Source organism: Astatotilapia calliptera, chromosome 14, assembly GCF_900246225.1.
Source record: "Astatotilapia calliptera chromosome 14, fAstCal1.2, whole genome shotgun sequence".
Classification (NCBI taxonomy): domain Eukaryota; kingdom Metazoa; phylum Chordata; class Actinopteri; order Cichliformes; family Cichlidae; genus Astatotilapia; species Astatotilapia calliptera.
The window spans coordinates 33,633,942-33,654,515 of NC_039315.1; the positions used below are offsets into that span (position 1 = coordinate 33,633,942).

Here is a 20,574-nt window from a genome sequence, read left to right on the forward strand (position 1 = left end):
TTAAAATACATATTTAGGCAGAATTTTGCAAATATCAATTTTTTTTAGCAGCATAGTGCTTTTTTTCCAATAATTTTTTAAAAGTCAGGTCAAGGCTCCAAAAGCCCAAAGGTGATATGAGGGTGGCGGCTCATAACAGTTTTTGTTTGCTACATGGATCATTTTAGTTCAGCTGGCTGTCTTTCCCTTTGTTATATTTCTTTAAGAGTTCAAAATGTGTTAATTACATAAATAAAATGTAATTTTCTCTGTAGCACTTCATGGATTTCATAAGCAACACACCTTAGTTGCTCTGTGGATTCTTTTAAAAAGCAGTTAAAAACTTTTCTGTTCAAACAAGCCTTTTGTTGATCTACGTATTTTATATTCTTTACATTATTTACATTTGATCTTTTACATTGTGTATAATGTCTATTGATTGAATTGTTTACAGCGCTTTGTGAATGCCTGTCTGTTAAAAGCGCTTAATAAATAAACTTTACTTACTTACTTTAGTTGTTCACACAAAGCATAAAGGTAAAAAAAATATATATATACAGTGTTATCTTCATTTTAGATGTCAAAAAGTATTTGCGGCTCCCAGTGTTTTCTTTTGTGTGGAAACCGGGTCCAAGTGGCTCTTTGGGTGTTAAAGGTTGCTGACCCCTGGTTTAGGGGCTACGACCCCAAATGCTCATTTGCCTCTGTGAACCAGCCTACCCTTGGTCTGGCTAAAAGTAAAAGATCTTTTGATCTAAGAGATCTAGAGGGCACAAAAAAGCTGCAAGAGGTCAGATAAATACCCAGGAGCCTGTCTATTCAGGGCTTTGATGGCTGTGGGTATGTACTCATGTGCTGGCTGTTACCCTCACCTGTGGTAAATGAGAGTGCTATGTAACAGGACCACAATGAAAATCAGCCAAATTGCATAGAAGGCAAGCTCACCAAACCGTTTAGTGATTAAATCAAAAGCAGCATGGGAAGGAGAGTTAGCTTTCACTGATTTGGTCCAGGACACGTCAAACTGCAGGTAAAGGTGCCGTTTACAGTTTGTTACTTTAGATGTTCTCCTATTTCAGTTGCTGAAGTGTTCAAATTCCTCTCTGGGTCTGAACACAAACTAGATGATGCCTGAGAGGCCAGAGACCGCTCATCACTCACACACACTCAATCCCGTGTTCAACTTCACCCTGGAATTGACCTGACAACCAATATATGAGTCACCACACATCACGTACCTAATGACCTTTCTGAACCCAGTGACCATTCATAATGGTATCAACACTTCCTACGGTCGCACGTGAACAGGCTTAACAGTCAAACTGTCAGGGTTTAACTGGCAACAGACTTACATCATTACTACCAGAGCAGGACGTTTTCTGAGAGGCTCTGGAAGGAAAAGTATGTATGAAGTCACAGTTGGAACTTTTTCATTTCAGGTACAGGTGGGACTGGCTATCAAATACACCCTCACTTCATAAGGAGAAACCTATCAGAAGAAAGCTAGAGGTGAGGCTGCACCAAGGCTCAGTACATACAATAAGTAGGGCTTATTCTGAACTGTGAATGAGGCAAAGCTACAGTGTTAAGAGTCCAAGAACAGACCTAAGGAGATGGAATTGAGCAGAGGCTATGCTTGTAAAATTATTATGGTGTTAACTTACACATTCAGCAGCTCCATTACAGTAACATTATGATTCAGATGGTGTCAATGTTCTACCTTCTTCACAGATTCAAGTCCATTATTGCCCGTCCTTTTGCTTTTCATTCTTTTTAGTGCTGTTTTTTTTTTTCAACAAACTCCTGAGAAATAGATTTGTTCATCAGCAAAAAGCAAAAAGTGTGAAGCAGGTTCATCAGATCTTTTTTTCCCCAGAAACAGCTGCTCGTTGGCACTGGAAACAAGTTTAATGAGACCACTGAGACCGAATAGGGAATCCAGAAATCTAAACAATGGCTACATTATTTTGGTCTTAAATCTCCATGGGTTCATTATAATGAGCTGTAAACACACTCTGCACACTTTGAGTCACTGTTGATAGGGGGGGAAATAACTGATAGTGCATATTAAACTGATGTTAAGAATACTGTAGCTGCTGATGGAATTTTTTGCTGTTTCAGCTGCGCACAGAAGAGCTTCGCTTGCAATGCATGCTGGGAGAAAGAATGCTGAATGTGACAACAGAAATCAAAGTGACTACTCCCACCCTGAGCTCTGCTGCCGGCCTTCTGTAGCTTCACATGATTGGAAGTGTGTTCTGTTTGTTCACGAGTAACGTGCGCCTCCAGCTCATCTTGTTATGATGCTTTTATAGGAGAAACTCTCTGCTCTTATATAAATAACCCCTGCCATCTGCCTCTGATTCACCAATAACACAGTCATACAGGATGGGGGAGGGGAATATCTGCAGTTTAATTAACTACAGCTTACCTAAATCCCCCTTTCTGTAAATTCCTCTGTAGTGACTGGAACATTTTATTAGCCACGGCCATATAACATAAATACACAGACACATGCACACACTTCCTGCTGTGATTTCGCCACTATCTCAGCGATGACAGGATGGAGGACAAATCCTCTGTGCTTGCTGCAAATTTTATTTCATAACACACACACACACACACACACACACACACACACACACACACACACAACTGGAATGTGGACATTGCTGAGTAATGCCACGGTCACTACCAAAAATAGCTGCCTTGCTTTTAGTAATGGCTGCTTGTCCACTCACAATTGACTGATGCTTTGGCCAGCCCAGTGCAACTCATAACAGTGAAATAACATCTTGGCTTTGTCACCGTGGCAACACTGTTTTTATTTTTATTTATTTTTTTGCAGAATAGAAAACTAGAGGACACTGTGACATCACTGTGACAGGACTGAGCATAGAGAGATCTCGCTCTCAGAGAGAGAGTGAGGTGTGTGTATGTGTGTTTCTGGGAGAAATGGCTTTGAATAACTTGGAGCAGATGTGACTTTTGACAAGTTTTAGAAGCTGAAAACACAAGTTATTTAGTCTTGGTAGTCAGCATTTCAATCCTGTCATCCCATAATAACAAAAATAATTAATATGTGTTTTCGATGAAAATATTACATGAAACATAAAATATCAGAAAGAGGCAGGAACCATGTAAAAAAGGCTGGGAGGTTAAGTCATATAGTAAAAAGTGACAATACAGGGGAAAAACCCAGACTGTTTTGAAATGACATTTTGGAAGAAAATTCCTGTCACGGCTGCACAGCAGTCGTGTGGTGTATTGAAAAAAGGATCCAAAATGCAGGTACCGGCTGGGGTGCGAGTGAGTGTTTATTTACAGCGGTGAGAAGGTGACAAAACAGGAAGAGCAGAGCGGGGAGTAAACAAACCTAAACTGGGAAAACTAAAGAACAAAACTTAAACCAAACACTCACGGGAGGAGGAGCGAAATGCACAAAGAGAGATGGCAGAGAGACGCAGAATGAATACCAGGTAACAGAATAATGCAGACTGACATGGAACTAAACAGACGACGCGACAGAGAGCACAGGAAAACACAGGGCTTAAATACACGGGGAGTAATCAGGGAATGGGCCACAGGAGGGAGACACAGCTGGGAGCAATAAGGCTAACGAGACAGGGGAGAGGTAAAACTGAACACACTGACATGAGACATGAACTTTCAGAATAAAACAGGAAACTAACAGACACAGAGAATCAGACAGGACACTGAACATGACAGGCAGACTCATGAGCAGACACAATAACACCATGGACAGACAGAGGGAACACAGAGAAGTGGGAGCAGGCAGGCAAAGAACAGAAACCTAACAAATGGCAAAATCACAACAGAATACACACTCGGAATGAACAAAAGCATAAGGAAACACAAAACACTGAGTCCTCAGACTCAGGACCATGACAGTACCCCCCCCTCAAGGGCTGGCACCAGACAGCCCAACAGAAACACAAAAACGGACCAAAACCAAAAAAAAACCCCACGAACCAAAAAACAGAAAACGACCCGACCAGGGCGGGCGGTGGGGGTCCAGGACGGAGGGACACAGTCCGAAAAGGCCCAGACGGACAAGGTCAGGGGGCCGACCCGGAGGCCAAAACAGTTCAGTTCCAGGGGCCGACCGTGTGAAAGGCAGCGGCAGTGGGGCAGGTCTGGAGGCCGGCCACGCAGTAGGCAGTGGTGTGGAAACAGTTCTGGGGGCCGACCGTGCAGACGGCAACAGCGGCGTGGAAACAGCTCTGGGGGCCGACTGTGCGGACGGCAACAGCGGTGTGGAAACAAGTCCGGAGGCCGGCCACGTGGAAGGTAGTGGCGGCGTTCAGGAGGGCGTTCAGGAGGGCGTCCACGGTGGCGGAGATGCCTGTTATGGTTCAAAAATATTGGAGATGGACACCAGAGGAAAAACCCACAATAACAACACTGGTCCGGTCGGGTTGAGTCAAACGATGATTTAATGATCACACACGTGGGAGATGGACACTGTATGCAGACAGTCTCAGATCTCATCTCAAAAAACACCTTTCCATAGTTTTATGAAATCAGGGTATTAGAACGCCCCCTCATGCGTAGTGACAGGTGTAATACAATCAATGTTGACAATTTTATTTAACACAAAGAATAACATTGTCTCCTTCCCGAGGGCAGACGCTAACTGCCCCCCTTCTCCTGGAACCGTCTGTACCCTGCTGAGACACAACATGGCAACTACAAGGACTCTTTCATTTATTAAGACCATTAGTGTGTATTGCTCTAAATCAAGTATATAATATTAAATGAATATTGCTGGATCAGCTACTTCTACTTAAAACATATTAAAACATGACTAAGCACAAAATCACCAAGAATGACATCTTATAAGTGCTGTGTAAGCGCGTGCGGCCTTCCAAGCTCAAAGCCTTTGCCCTCCATAGATCAGCCAGACTCGCGCTGGCTGTAGCTTTTAACCTTTAATTACCTTGAGCACAACTCTAAAATGAGCAACAAACTGCAATGTGTATGGAATGATCAGGGTTACATCTGCAATGGAAAATCATGTTATTATTCTGATACCTGTAAGAAAGATCAAATTAAAGTTATCACCATCACTGTAATGCAAAGAATAATATAAGATCAAAAACTTCAATTCATGCTTAATGCAAAGCTGGTTATATACTTCTAAGGAACTAATCATGACATATTAAAATATTAAATGATAATGAGAAAAACATCCCCTCCTTATTCTACATGCCCAACAAGCGGCCTGGCAGATGACCGACGATGTGGAGGTGGTAGTAGGGGACCTGAAGGCTGCGTGGCCCCTGCAGCCCCAGGCGAAGCGGAGGCTGGACCAGACGAGGCGGAGGCTGGACCAGACGAAGCTGATGAGGACACGGAGGCTGGACCAGACGAGGATGAAGACACGGAGGCTGGACCAGACGAGGATGAAGCAGTGGCTGGACCAGACGAGGATGAAGCAGTGGCTGGACCAGACGAGGATGAAGCAGTGGCTGGACCAGGCGACGAGGATGAAGACAAAGCAGATGCTGAAACCGGACCAGGCGAGGCCGAAGACTCTGAGGCCGCAGCAGGCGAGGGTGATGAGACTGCAGCTGGTGATGAGACTGCAGCTGGTGATGAGACTGCAGCTGGTGGCTGGACGGGCTCCTCGGGCCCCCCAGCAAAAACAGTCTCAGACCCAGTGGGCACTGGAGCCCCTGGCACACACAGAACAGAACCAGCAGGCACACGGGCCTCTGGCAGGGACGCAACAGAACCAGCAGGCACACGGGCCTCTGGCAGAGACAGAACAGAACCAGCAGGTGCGGAGACCTCTGGCAGAGGCACACGGGCCTCTGGCAGAGACAGAACAGAACCAGCAGGTGCGGAGACCTCTGGCAGGGACAGAACAGAACCAGCAGGCACACGGGCCTCTGGCAAACACATGGCAGACTGCAGCTGCACAGAGCATTGAGTCTGCTCAGGCAGCGACGGCTGGGTGCGGTCCTCAGCAGGCTTCTTGACCGCCAGGGGTCCAGAGTCTGCTGGGGGCTGAGACCCAGCCTCTGGGGAGGCCCTGGGGCGAGTAACAGTCTCTAAATTAGCCAGTTTCTGAGAAACTAGAGTGGTTTTAATGCGTTTGTCTCTCCGCTCAAAATGGGTGCTAGGAACGGGGTTCAAAATGGGTGGCACAGACACAGCGTCCAGTATGGAGGGAGCGGGTGACCGGGCTAATGGAATAGATGCAGGCTGGGCTAATGAACTGGCTAAAGGCTGATGTACAGGTTGAAGTGAGACTGGAGTTGGTGGTGGAGTGGATGAAACACAGTCAGTTACTTGTGAGAGGTTAGTTACCACGAAGGTAGGTAAACACCGTGTACTGTCTTTATCCTCCCCATGAACAGCCCCAGAAAACACAGTCCCAGAAGCACCAGCGTCCTTAAAACTCACCACAGCTGGTTGCACAGGAGTCCCTGAATCCGGCTGTGGGGTGAAGCGCCGGTGGCGCGAATGTTTCCTCCCCACCGCTGACGGCTCCGACAGGCAGGGAAAATCCTCTGGGGGGTCGGGCCGTGAAACCTCCGGTGGGTGAATCTGAGACGGATGCTTTGTGGTGGTCATAGTCCATTGTTGCTGGGCAGAATCCGCTACTTCCCGAGCTTGCACCGCTTCCCGGGCTTTATGCAGCTCAGCGATTAAGTCTGTAAATCCCCGGACCTGGTGGAGATAAGGATTTCCGGCCAGGATAGCCTCAACGGCATTTATCCCCACAACCTTCGCTCGTGCATTGGAGGTGTGGGTTACCCAGTCCACCAGGCGTAGGGCACGTGTGAGGTCGCTCTCCCCGGCCCTGACAGTACGACGCGACCACAAGATGGATCCAGCGGTCTTGCTGGATCCATCTTGTGGTCGCGTCGTACTGTCAGGGCTCTGTGTGCGGGCAGGCAGAGATGAGGATCCAAATGCAGGACTCGAACACAGAATTGAAACTCAAAAAACCCTCAGATTTATGCCTGTGTGTCCTTGGTCTCAGTGTTCCATCCTCACTCCATGTTTGTTTTTCTGCCAGCAATAAAGCTGAGGTTTTTTGAGTTTCAATTCTGTGTTCGAGTCCTGCATTTGGATCCTCATCTCTGCCTGCCCGCACACAGAGCCCTGACAATTCCTTCCATATGTAATAAAATAAAGTTGTTTAATAAATATAATAAAATACTGTATGGTAGTTAGCCAATTTCTTAAATTATTTGCTATTTCCACTTCAATTAAATGCTTTTCCTTAATTTATTCTTGTGATTATTCACAAGAATAATGGGGGGTTTTTTTGTTTTAGTTTTTTTTAACCCACTGGACCGCCATAGATTCTAACTCGTGTTCTTTTAAAGGCTTTGTTTAGTGCATTATGGAACAGTAAAGCTGTCCACTAAAAGCCACACTGATGACATCATTTTGGATGAGTTAGAAGCTCTCCAGAGGGCAGAGCAAAGCAGCTTTTACGAACTGTTGAGGAAAATCTCCCAAATCACACTGGATTGGGGGGTTGCAGGGTTCTCTGCTCTCTCCATTATTCAAAAGGAAAATTGAAAAATATCAGTGAACAAGCGTGGAGCACTGACCTCTTTGCATTATACTGTGATTCTGCAATATACTGTGCAGAAAAGACTTAATATTTTTCTTTCATCCTACAACCTGACTTCAGACTCAGTGTAAAATACAGTTAGAATGTTAGTGACTAAACAGTGTATGAAACAGGACCCTTTAAACATTTGTGTGTAACAGTGCAGGAATCATACCAGACCACTTTAATGACAGCTACACCCGTTCTGCTAATTCTGCTAATTCTGCTAATTCAGCGATTCTTCTCTGTGAGCACTGTACAGAAGCACAGGCTGTGAGTGTGGGATTACACTCATGGAAGGCTCTACCAGTTGCATTTACACTGTTTAACTAGCAGAAAACCGACGAGGGGGCCAAATGCACAGATGTATGCATTCAATTAACAAAGCAGCTAAATGCTCAGTTAGGTGCTCATCCTATAAACATATCATAACATACAGTGTTAAGAGAACTGTGACATTACCTGGAGTCTACAATACTAATTCAGTCGAAAATAGAGAAGAATTTTCTGACTCTCTTGCTTCCTCCCTCCCCTTTACTCGTGGACTGGACCCCAAGACACATGAACTCCTCCGCTTGGGTGGGCAAAAGTTCACAGGCTTTGTTATGTTACAGACGTTATGTTCATCTTTTAGGTACAGTTTATGGACAAACTATGCAGCCTATTTTGTAAACAGAAGTGAGCACAGTGGATTAGGAAGAGCAGTGTCTGGACCAGAAAAGAACGGGCTTGTTTGATGTTAAACTCTTCAAAATAAATTCCAAATATTTTACTTTTTTACAAAATGCAGGTGTTGAGTCAAATATAAGTGATATTTTCACTCATAATTTTCTCTTTTCTAACGCTTTCTAACGCTACAACACACACACACACACACACACACACACACACACACACACACACACACACACGTGCTGTAGGAGTAACTACTTATGACAGTGAAACAAGCCTGAACATGCAAATCCCCTAGATCTGCATACCTCCATAATCATAATTTAAATAGGTATATTCATCTCACACATCACTCACCCTCAGTACTCTTGGATTTTTTGTTTCTTGCTTGCCCAGTTTGGAGCTAGTGACCTCGGGAGAACAGGTCAATGACATATATTGTGGAGGTAAACACAGACGACACGAGAGCTCTCGATTAACACTGCTCGTTTATTACTCATCACCACACAACTGAATACTTTTCCCTCCAAAACACAGCAACAACACTTCCTGAGACCTGGGTGTGAGTGGAGCCCTCCAGTGGTCCGCCACACATGCCCCCCCCCCCCCCCCCCCGAACACCCAGTAGGGTCACCCCCTAGTCCAGAACCCTTGCTTTAATTAAACGTCCAGAACGGCTGAACCGTGGAGGTGGAGAGCTGGCGGAGGGGAAACGAGCCTGAGGGCCAGGCTGGCATGGGCGGTCAGGAAAAGCTGAAGATAGCTCGGGCCCTGCCAGGTGGGCGCGCTCCCAGAGGAAGCAGGGTTGTCCAGTCCAGTGGAAGGCGGGCGGCCACGGCGGGGGGCCTGAGCCGGCACCACCTGATCATCCAGAAGCACATATGCTGGTTTAAGTCTGTCAATAGAAACAGCCTCCTGCCGACCCCCAAAATCCAAAAGGAAATGCTTCTGGCTCGGTTGAATAACCCTAAAGGGGCCGTCATACAGTGGACGCAGCGGAGGCCTATGAGCGTCATGTCTGACAAACACAAACTGCGAAGAGTCCAACGACCTCGGAACAAAGGTGTCGGGCACACAATGGTGCACTGGGCCAGGAAGAGAAAACGAGTCTCTTGGGGGACGGAGAGAGAGCACAGAGGGAGCGAAGCACGGGGTGGGCTCTCGGGCAAGAATTCCCCGGGGACCCGGAGGGGCTGACCGAGGAAACCCCGAGGCCTTCTTTAACCGCACAGCGCAACCCCAGTAAAACCCATGGAAGGCGGTCAACCCAGTTGCCATCTGTGAGAGAAGCACGGAACGCGGCCTTAAGCGACCGGTGGAAACGTTCGCACATCCCGTTGGCCTGCGGGTGGTACGCAGTGGTCCGGTGGACCTTGACCCCCAGGCCGTCAGCCATGGCAGACCAAAGCTCGGAAACGAACTGGGGGCCTCTGTCTGAGGTGATGTCGGCGGGGGGGACCGAAACGCGAAACCCACGTTGACAAAAATGCCCTGGCCACTGCTGCTGCTGTAGTGGATGCCAGAGGCACTGCCTTGGGCCAGCAGGTTGTGCGGTCCACTACAGTCAAAAGGTGCGTGAAACCTTGTGACTGCGGCAGAGGACCAACCAGATCCACATGTACATGATCAAAACGCCTCCCTGGAACGCGGAAAGATTCGAGGGGCGCCTGTGTGTGCCTATGGATCTTAGCACGTTGGCATGGGATGCACGCGGCAGCCCAGTCTTTCACCGATTTATGAAGGCCCGGCCTTCGTAAACCTAGAGCTGACCAGCTTGACCGAGGCCCGGACGCCTGGATGAGAGAGGGCGTGTGCGGAGTCAAAAACGCGACGACGCCACGAAAGGGGAACTACAGGGCGTGGACGGCTGGTGGAAACGTCACAAAACAGGCTAGGCCCGCCGTTCCACACAGGTCTGTCCTCCAGTACAAGGCCCGTTTGCGCAGACCGAAGGGCTTGGACGTCCGGGTCGGCCTGTTGGTCAGCGGCCAAAGCCTCAAAGTCTATGCCAACATAAACGGGAGAAACCAGCACGCGGGATAGACAGTCAGTTGGACTTACCAGCCGCGTGCTCAATGTCAGTTGTGAACTCGGAAATGGCAGCCAATTGGCGCTGCTGGCGCCCGCTCCATGGATCAGAGACCTTGGACATCGCGAATGTCAAGGGTTTATGATCGACGTACGCGGTGAAACTCCGACCCTCGAGAAAAAAATGAACATGCCACGTCGCCAGGTGCAGGGCCAGCAACTCCCTGTCAAAAACGCTATATTTGCACTCACTGTCCCTAAGCGTGCGACTAAAAAAAGCGAGCAGTTGCCAGATACCGGAGACCCGCTGTTCTAACACAGGTCACCACGTCCGACGCGTCAGAGGTCAACGCAATCTCCGCCGACGGAAACGGGTGAGCCAGCAGGGCGGCATTAGCCAGCAGGGCGGCATTAGCCAGCAGGGCGGCATTAGCCAGCAGGGCGGCATTAGCCAGCGCGGTCTTCGCCCCAGAAAATGCCTGGATGCGTTCAGGGAGCCAATCAATCTGGTCCTTAGCTGTTTTACCCTTCAAGGCAGCATAGAGAGGCTGCAGCAGGTGCGCAGCTCTGGGGAGAAAGCGGTTGTAGAAATTGACCATCCCCAAGAACTCCTGCAGCGCTTTAACGGACGCGGGACGCGGAAAAGCCGAGACGGCCCGGACCTTGTCTGGCAACGGAACCACACCGTCAGCGGAAATGCGGTGGCCCAAGAAATCCAGAACCGGCAAGCCGAACTGGCACTTGGAGGGGTTGACGATCAGGCCGTGTGCCGCCAAGCGCTGGAAAACCTGATGCAGATGGTACGCGTGCTGACTCTCAGAACAGCTGGCCACCAATATATCGTCAAGGTACACGAAGACGAAAGGCAGCCCGCGCTAGACAGAGTCCATCAACCGCTAAAAAGTCTGGGCGGTGCCTTTCAGGCCGAACGGCATGCGCAAAAGTTCAAACAGGTCGAAAGGGGTAATAACGGCAGTTTTGGGGACGTCTTCGGCGCGCACGGGAACCTGGTAATACCCCCGCACCAAGTCAATTTTAGAAAAAATTGAGGTGCCGGCGAGGTGGGCGGAAAAATCCTGGATGTGGGGAATGGGGTAACGGTCGTTCTCCATGACATTATTCAAACGGCGAAAATCCCCACACGGTCGCCACCGACCGTCTGACTTGGGCGAAGAGGAAGATGTGGACAAAGAGGAATCCCCCGTCGTCTGGTCCGAGAAAGGATAGCATGTGCTCCATCAGTTCGAGAGTTGTACCGCCACCCAGGCCTGAGAGGGAGAGGAGCTTCTCGGCTCGCTCTGCGTCGGAGAGGGCATAGCGCCGAAGAAGCAGCTCCTTAAGGGCGGCATACTTCCCTCGGGTGGGTGGGTCCCGGAGGAGAGTCAACGCACGACGGGTGGCTAGCGGGTCGAGAGAGGCCACCACATGGTGATATTTCGTGTCGTCAGCCGAGATGCCACGAAGGGCGAACTGAGCCTCCACGTGCACGAACCACAATGGGGGATCGTGAAGCCAAAAGTCCGGCAGCTCGAGCGCTACAGCAAACGTAGCTGCAGCCGGAGGCAGAGGGCTGACGGCAGCTGATGCATCCAGAGCGGAGTCGGTGCCACCATCGGACTGCAGCATGTTTGAGTCAGGGGTCACCAATGTGGAGGTAAACACAGACGACACGAGAGCTCTCGATTAACACTGCTGGTTTATTACTCATCACCACACAACTGAATATTTTTCCCTCCAAAACACAGCAACAGCACTTCCTGAGAACTGGGTGTGAGTGGAGCCCTCCAGTGGTCCCCCACAATATTTACATATATTTAGACGTCTCTCACTTTAAAAAAAAATCTGAATACTTTTAAGCAACATATCCTAAATTCACTGCATTAATCTGGTGTATTTGATAAAAACATTAAGGTGGTGTAAAAATGACACACCTGCAAGTACAAGAACAGGGAATATCATCACAAAACCAAAGTGTGCTGCGAAGACTAAAAAGATGAAAATAAAGAAAGCAGAAGACCGGAGATAAAAAAAAAGAGCAGGCACAGGAAAGAATATGAATCCACTCCTCATATTCCCTGTTGTTCCATGTGAGCACACTGTGCACAACAGAGGCAGCCCAGAGGGATAAATTTGTATAAATGCTCTATTCATAAATGTCAGAAGAAGCTCAGGCAAGCAGGGGAGCTGAAATCTTACTCCTCTTATGTTAAAAAGCAGGGAGGCCACTTTAAAAAGCATTCCAGAGGCCAGGTTGGACTGCTCCCTAGAGATGGGAATAAGAGACACAGGAAATGAGCATTTTGGCACAAGCCCAGCTCGGTGCAGGTAAAATCTGTCCATCAACTATGCTCAATTAATTCAAAGATGTTTGGACTGCTGGGTAGAGGAGGGTGGCTTGGGAGCAAAATGGGTCAAAACAAGGTGAGGAGGATGGAAAGGATAAGTAATCCCAGATTCTGGCTCTGCTTCCCAGAATGACTTCATAGGAAGACAGAAAGTGACCAACAGAAAGAGAGATTTTTACTCCTCTGACAGGCATTCAAGAAAAAATATATCAAAGACCACATGATAAATGTAAGACATGGTCAGTATATGTGTTTTAACAATGATGATGTTACTCCCTATTAAGAGAGGGTTTGCATAATGATGATATTTTTCTACCCTGCATATCTTGAAGAGAGTGAAACTGGGTCACCTTCTTACATTACATAAATTTATACAAAAATATCAATTATACCCTGGTAATATCAGGGAATAACTATTTGGAAATTCTTTATAGATAAAAATAACTACTCTTATTGTCTCCTGTCTATAATCACCCAGCAAATGAAATGCTTTTCACAGTCAGGTGTTTCACTACATGGAAGCATGTATGTTACAACACTGTATACGCTGCGGGAAAAGTTACAACAATATGAACACTACAGCAAAATCTTTGATTTGTGTGTAGATATGTGTATGTAAATTCTGTGTGTCCCTTGCAAAGGTTATAGCCAGAGCTAAAAGAGTGTTATTATGTACTCATTTTAATCACTTGTGGGGGATTCATTATTCACATAAACATTCCTTTTTATCTACAGATACAGATTATCTTAGCTGAGGCTTGCTTTGTCACATGTAGAAGAACAGAGGAAATGAACTGGTATTACAAGTACTGCGCTGCAGTGGTTTGTATCATATCTATCTAATAGACTCCAATTCGTGCATGTAAATGGAGAGTCCTCTTCACACACTGAGGTTAATTATGGAGTTCCACAGGGTTCAGTGCTAGGACCAATTCTGTTTACATTATACATGCTTCCCTTAGGCAGTATCATTAGAAGACATAGCATACATTTTCACTGCTATGCAGATGACACCCAGCTCTATCTGTCCATGAAGCCAGATAACACACACCAATTAGTTAAACTGCAGGAATGTCTTAAAGACATAAAGACCTGGATGGCCGCTAACTTTCTGCTTCTTAATTCAGATAAAACTGAGGTTATTGTACTCGGCCCTGAAAATCTTAGAAATATGGTATCTAATCAGATTCTTACTCTGGATGGCATTACCTTGGCCTCCAGTAACGCGGTGAGGAACCTTGGAGTCATTTTTGACCAGGACATGTCCTTCAACGCACATATTAAACAAATATGTAAGACTGCTTTCTTCCATTTGCGCAACATCTCTAAAATTAGAAATATCCTGTCTCAGAGTGACGCTGAAAAACTAGTTCATGCATTTATTACTTCCAGGCTGGACTACTGTAATTCATTATTATCAGGATGTCCAAAAAACTCACTGAAAAGCCTTCAGCTAATCCAAAATGCTGCAGCAAGAGTCCTGACAGGGACTAGAAAGAGAGAGCATATTTCTCCTGTTTTGGCTTCCCTTCATTGGCTTCCTGTTAAATCCAGAATTGAATTCAAAATCCTGCTCCTCACATACAAGGTCTTAAATAATCAGGCCCCATCTTATCTTAATGACCTTGTAGTACCATATCACCCTATTAGAGCGCTCCGCTCTCGCTCTGCAGGCCTACTTGTTGTTCCTAGAGTATTTAAAAGTAGAATGGGAGGGAGAGCCTTCAGTTTTCAGGCCCCTCTTCTGTGGAACCAGCTTCCAGTTTGGATTCGGGAGACAGACACTATCTCTACTTTTAAGATTAGGCTTAAAACTTTCCTTTTTTCTAAAGCATATAGTTAGGGCTGGACCAGGTGACCCTGAATCCTCCCTTTGTTATGCTGCAATAGATGTAGGCTGCCGGGGGATTCCCATGATGCATTGAGTTTTTCCTTTCCAGTCACCTTTCTCACTCACTATGTATTAATAGACCTCTCTGCATTGAATCATATCTGTTATTAACCTCTGTCTCTCTTCCACAGCATGTCTTTATCCTGTCTTCCTTCTCTCACCCCAACCGGTCGCAGCAGATGGCCGCCCCTCCCTGAGCCTGGTTCTGCCGGAGGTTTCTTCCTGTTAAAAGGGAGTTTTTCCTTCCCACTGTCGCCAAAGTGCTTGCTCATAGGGGGTCATATGATTGTTGGGTTTTTCTCTGTATCTATGAAGCGCCTTGAGGCGACTTTTGTTGTGTTGCTGGGTGGATGACTGTTACTGTGTTAGCACGGAGCCAGAACAGAGACGATGCTCTGTTCTTTGTGAAGACAGAAGAGCTGCTGCTCAAGCTGTCGAGCTGGTGCTGACTAAGAGTGGTGATTACCTGCCATTAAAATCTTTATGGAAAACAAAGCAGCGAGTCATGATCTCAGAGTTTCATTTAACCAACCAACATCACTGTTAGCAACTGAAGTCATAGAATTACACTAACACTTATCTGAAAAGACAGATTCGTGATCAAATTTTACACATGATGGTTTTCAAAGTGGCTGGATATTATTTTCTGTCAACAAACAACTTTTGAAGTTGGAACTCAGTGAGAATGAGTTGGTAAGCTGTGGTAGAAAGCAACCTTTAATCTACCAGCTGGTTCACCCTGAGCCTGCAGTGTACAAACACGTGCATCATCACAGATGACAACACACATTACCCACTGTAAGCTCACCATCAGAAGGATACGACATGTTCAATGGGCAAGCGGTGGTCTGCAGAGATGGAGGAGGTGCTGAGCCAGAGCTGAAGGAGAGGGGCAGGACGGGAAGAGCAGGTGGGACGCTGACAGCGGAACAGACAACAGCAACGAGCGCAGCAGAGCACCGGGCTGGGCCAGCTGTAAAGTGTATTCTAATGTGATTTGTCATTACATAACAGAAGCTGGCACACAGCAGAGCCACTCCACGCTGCAGCCCAAGAACATGCACACAGACACACACCAGCAGCAGCAGCAAGCCTCACAGCACTTAAGGTCATTCCTCTTCTGTTTGTATCAGGGCAGTTAGCAAGTCGACTTAGTGGATTTGTTTAGTTCTTCACTTGGCATAAAACACACTGTGTTTTTGGCTGCACTCATCCAAATTACAGAGAACACTTTTCAACTATAAAAACAACAATACACAAAGAAAACTGACAAGGGCACTCAGTGAGCAAACAACACAGCCAGCGATCACATGACTGGCTGAGGAGTAAACATCAATAGATATTTAGAGTAGAAAGTACCACACACTTTTTTCCTCAACAGACGGAACTGACTGTCAGAATTTTCCTCACACCTACATTTATGTGTACATGTGATAGAGCCCATACAGAAACAGCAAGAGGCAACCTCCTCCTCCTATACTTTGTGTTGCATACATACAGGTCAGCCAGAATGATTTATTCCTGCATCTAACTCCACTGTAACACTACAATGGGATTCATACGAGCAGTATAGTAGGAGCAGCTGTAGTGTATGAGGGGGATTAAATGCTGGTTATATAACCAGTGACCTGCCAGTGCAGCCCTACTGATCCTGGCCCAGCAGAGTACAGCTCGGCTTAAGAGAGCGGCTTACCTCTGCAAATGATTCATTCAGCGTTAAACTCGCTTCATCTTTCACAACATGCATAACACCGGGAGTGAAGTAAGATCTGTGGCCTATTTTAACGAGAAATCCTCCCACAGGAATCATTAGCCCTCCAACACATCCCAGCACTTACACAGATAATAAAACATGATGATAAAATACACTTGCAAATTAATGAGAATTTCATACATTCAGTATAATATGAAACTTTACACGAATATATTGTATATTTTACTTTCTGAAGTTTGTTACAGTGGAGTCCCACAGTAGATACATATCAAATACCACATATTATTATTATACTCACATTATATAAACCACTGACAAATATACAATCTTAGCTGGAACCTTTGAAGCTCTACAAATGGAGCATTATAAATATAACGGTTAAATTGTCAGATTTTTGAATGGAGTTTGGTGTGATGCACTCCCGGCGGAGCTCAGAGCTCACAGCAGGCACTCTCGCTGTCTCTTACCTTGGCTTGGTTGATGATAAGCCCCACGAACGTTGACACCAGCACCGACCCGGACATGCTGCCTTTTCTTCGCATCTCCTGCTTTAGGAACGGGAAAGCAGCGGCGGGCGGCTCCTCGGGAACTGTCACCGTGTAGGACTGTCGCATGCTCGGCATGCTGGCGGAGGAATGAAACCGATCACCGGTACGAGTTACTCAGACAACAGCGTAGGTCTCCGAGTGCTCCCGCTGACTGGATGATGAGCTTTCTATCTCAGGGAAGCCAATCACACGTTTCACCAGCTTTCTCTGCTTGTAGTCATTCATTCATCGATATAGACGACCTGTGGCTTCTCCTTCCACGCCGTGCTACTACAGACTGCAATGAACACGCTAAAAGCGACAAACACGTGGTAAAGCCGAGTGTTATAAGAGCAACTGGCCGCTGTGTCGTTCTACGCAGGTGAGGGTCCATTCGGCGGTGTGGGTCTGTAAATGCAAATAAATGCACATTGTGTTCCCATTCCGTTTTACCGGACTGCAGGCCCGCCCCCTTTGGGCTCGGGTGAAGAAGAAAAAAATCGGCCCACAACAAACGTCAGCGGCCGCCTCCAACCGTGCTGGCTACGTCAGTCCAGCCTTCTCCGCGCTGCTGCTACAGTCTGAAGGACTAAACGCTGTGCTCCAAGGAGACTACGCATCTCCATTTCGATCACGACACAAAAGTCACCCATAAGGGCAACTACTGTATAAAAATCAGTGTAATAGTATGGTAATAGCTAAAGTGAGGAAGAAACATCGGCTGTAAGGGAAAGACAGCATACACTCTTAATGTGATGGCAGGGACAAGTAGTTCTAAAATTAGGATGTGCAGTCCTAAAAAAAACGGTTGTTAATGACGTTTCCGGTGAATCACCAGCAAAGACATAGACACATTAGTGTTAGTTCTGGTCTGTCTTAATGAGAGGGTGTAGTAGAATGACAGCCTAGATCTATCAGCAGTACCCAAGCAAGCACAGAGTGCCGCTCAGCAGTCTGCTAAATATCCCATACAGTCCGCATGTAGCAGATTAACAACAACTAATGTCCAAATGGTACACTGTATTAGTAACAGAAGTTACAAAATGAACACCATATAGCATTCTCTGACCTGAAACTATGAATTAATCCTGTAAACCCATCAATGAAGTGTTTAATTAGGTCACAGATCACAGGAATAACTCCTGTTGGCTATTCCAGGTTTACTTAGACAAAAGTAACAAGGGTTATAGTGAGTAATAACTAGTTGATCAATGATGACATTCATCAAAATACCAAAGATTACTAATAAGATAACAAAACTCATGGTAAAAATTCAAGTCTAAGGTTCAAAGTTGAGGAACGCAAAAGTAAGATAAATACAGACTAACCCTCTTAGTGTCAGAGTACACTCATGGACTTTCGTGGAGTTCACAGAAAAAGTGTTAAAGAAAAACAAGTGTTTCCATGATGGCAGTCAGGTGGCACACAAAGGTGGAATTATTGTGAGTAAGGAGGACTTAATGTTCTGTCTCATCCTTTTTTCTAAGTGAATGATGGTCACATTTTACACTTCAGGCAACCCCAAATAGACCTGCCGTAGAAATACTGAGAGCTACAAGTTACGGTAATGCTTGTGATCACACAGGTCTGTTGACTATAAGCACCTGTGACTATAAGGTTTTGATGACAGCTCACCCGACACCCGGAATTATATTCATGCTAAAAAAGAAATTTCCCAATGAATGTAGTTAATAAAACAACCAAATGTCCTGTACCTGCCCTTCCACGTATGGGCAGTATAATTCAACATTGCATCAAACAGGCGAATTGCTGACAAAAGTAACATAAGTACAAGCTGATTTTAGCTGATCCGGTGTGTGAAGTGGAGGAAGTGCAACATGTACCCAACAACAATATCATAACCCAGACTCAAGTGTGTGTACACAACAAATAACCAAAGAGCACAGTCCATCTGCAGACTAAACACTTGTGTGTGTCTGTGTGTGTGTGTGAGAGAGAGAAAGAGTCTAAATCCCTGAAGAAGAAACCTGCAATGTGAGAAGGGTCTGTATTCTGATATGTGATGCAAAAAGCTACATAATCTAAAATTGGGACAAATGAGTCTGAGCAGTGTTTTCTGGGAGAAGTCAGTGTACAGTTACCTTGGGAGGACTGTTCTATTACTTAGGCACATCAGGCTGATTATCTCCTCGCTCAAATGTTTAAATTTAATCTAGGAACAACATATTTCATACTTTTTATTGCTGTTCGTGCGCCGTTATTCATTCTATAGTCACGCGTCGTACAGAGCATACTTTGACTTACTAGCACCGATTCAGATTCAGAACTAAAGGAAGAATGCAGGCGATCCTTCAATATAAAGCAGCTACCAAGTTACAGCTCTGCCCATTAATCCATCTTTCTGTCATAGTCAGATTGTCTCCAGGTTCATGTGGTATCAAATAGAATCCATAAACTGTATATAAAAAGTTGACAGAGGCATCTGTCTGGATTTTGAAGCCAGAAGTAACCAAGCTCTAGTTATCAGCTCAGTCTTGCTAGCTTGGTTAAGAATCTGCATGTATTATTGAGAACAGATGCCAAAGTCAGACACAAATATCTGCAAATTATATATATCATATATAAGCAGATAATAGTTTATTTATTAGATATTTAATACTGTGCCTACATTGCCAGGGATAGAGATGGAAATTAGTTTTTAGATAAATGTAAAAAAAGGCATCTTCTCTTTTCTGGGATGTTTTTTTACATGGTTCCTCACAAATACAACATAAAACTCACATTAAACTAAGAAAATATCTAAAGTTCCACAACTGGTTCAGGTGAGAAAATTGATCTTTATGGTTTTCTAAGCTAATTCCCTCTGATAAGAAAGACTGTGAAATATGGCGGAGAGCCAGCACTAAGTAATATATGAATCTTGACTTGAGTATATTCTGTCACACTATCAGATAACTAACAAATTAAGTCAACAATTAAACACTGATTCCCATTGTTCCTATAGTGGCTTGACGTAACCTCAGCATCAGATGGTGGTTGAGGAGGGAAAGCTGACCTACAAAGCAAAGCTCTTGATTTAGCGGTCTATATTCATCAATCTTTTGAGTTTACTTGTGAGATAACAATTCTAAGCTCTTGGTGAAACTCGCCAGAGAAAGTCAGGGCTCAGCCAGTTGCTATGAGTGACTATTTAGTTGGAAGAAAGATCAGAACGTCTATCAGACACAAATGACCAGACAGTATATGCTGACATCTGCATAGCACTTTAGAAGTGGTAGTCAACCAGCTGCCACAGCTAGAAAACAAAACAGATGATTTACATCTGAACCATCTCTGTGTGTTAACCTCAAGGTCCAAACAATAACAGGCCATCTTGGATTTAAAGATCCGAGTAGTGATACTCAAAAACCACTGCAGGTTTAGTACTGGGGCAGTGAACAGTAGTTTTAGAGTCCTGCTATAATGATTGCTCTGACAGATATGGCACACCCACAAACCTACCAATCAGGCAGAACTACAATAGCAGCTTGTAAACCTGAGCTACTTAAAAGGCTGGCCCTTCTCTGCCAAAGAACAAGGAAAAGCTCCATCTTGTACCAGACTGTTTATTTTCTCTTAAATCAAACCATAAGCTGTCTGGCTAAGGTGTCAAACCGAGAGTCAGACTGTCTAAACATACTGTTGACCCAACAAAAAGTCTAGACACAAAGCACAAATGGATCTGCTGAGTTTAGTCTCAAGGATGCCACAGTGCCCTGTTGTAGCTGTTTGTCTCCACAAGCAAACATGGAAAAGTGTCAGTGAAGGGCCATTAGTGTCTTTTCAAAGAGCTGGCTTTAAAAAGCAGTAAGAAACTTAAA

At 45.7% G+C, this 20,574-nt stretch overlaps 1 protein-coding gene across 7 annotated transcripts in view; it reads right to left on the reverse strand.

The window, feature by feature from the left end:
• usp2a (ubiquitin specific peptidase 2a) overlaps nt 1-20,574 on the reverse strand; it is a 58,489-nt gene that overhangs the window by 13,388 nt on the left and 24,527 nt on the right. The window contains exon 1 of one of the 7 annotated variants that reach the window (XM_026193610.1): nt 16,694-17,269. The exons of the other annotated variants lie outside the window; for them this stretch is intronic. Within the exon in view, the coding sequence (XP_026049395.1) occupies nt 16,694-16,849 (156 nt within the window). The 5' untranslated portion in view covers nt 16,850-17,269. Of the gene's footprint in view, nt 1-16,693; nt 17,270-20,574 lie in introns of those variants that run through there. 7 annotated transcript variants of the gene reach the window in all.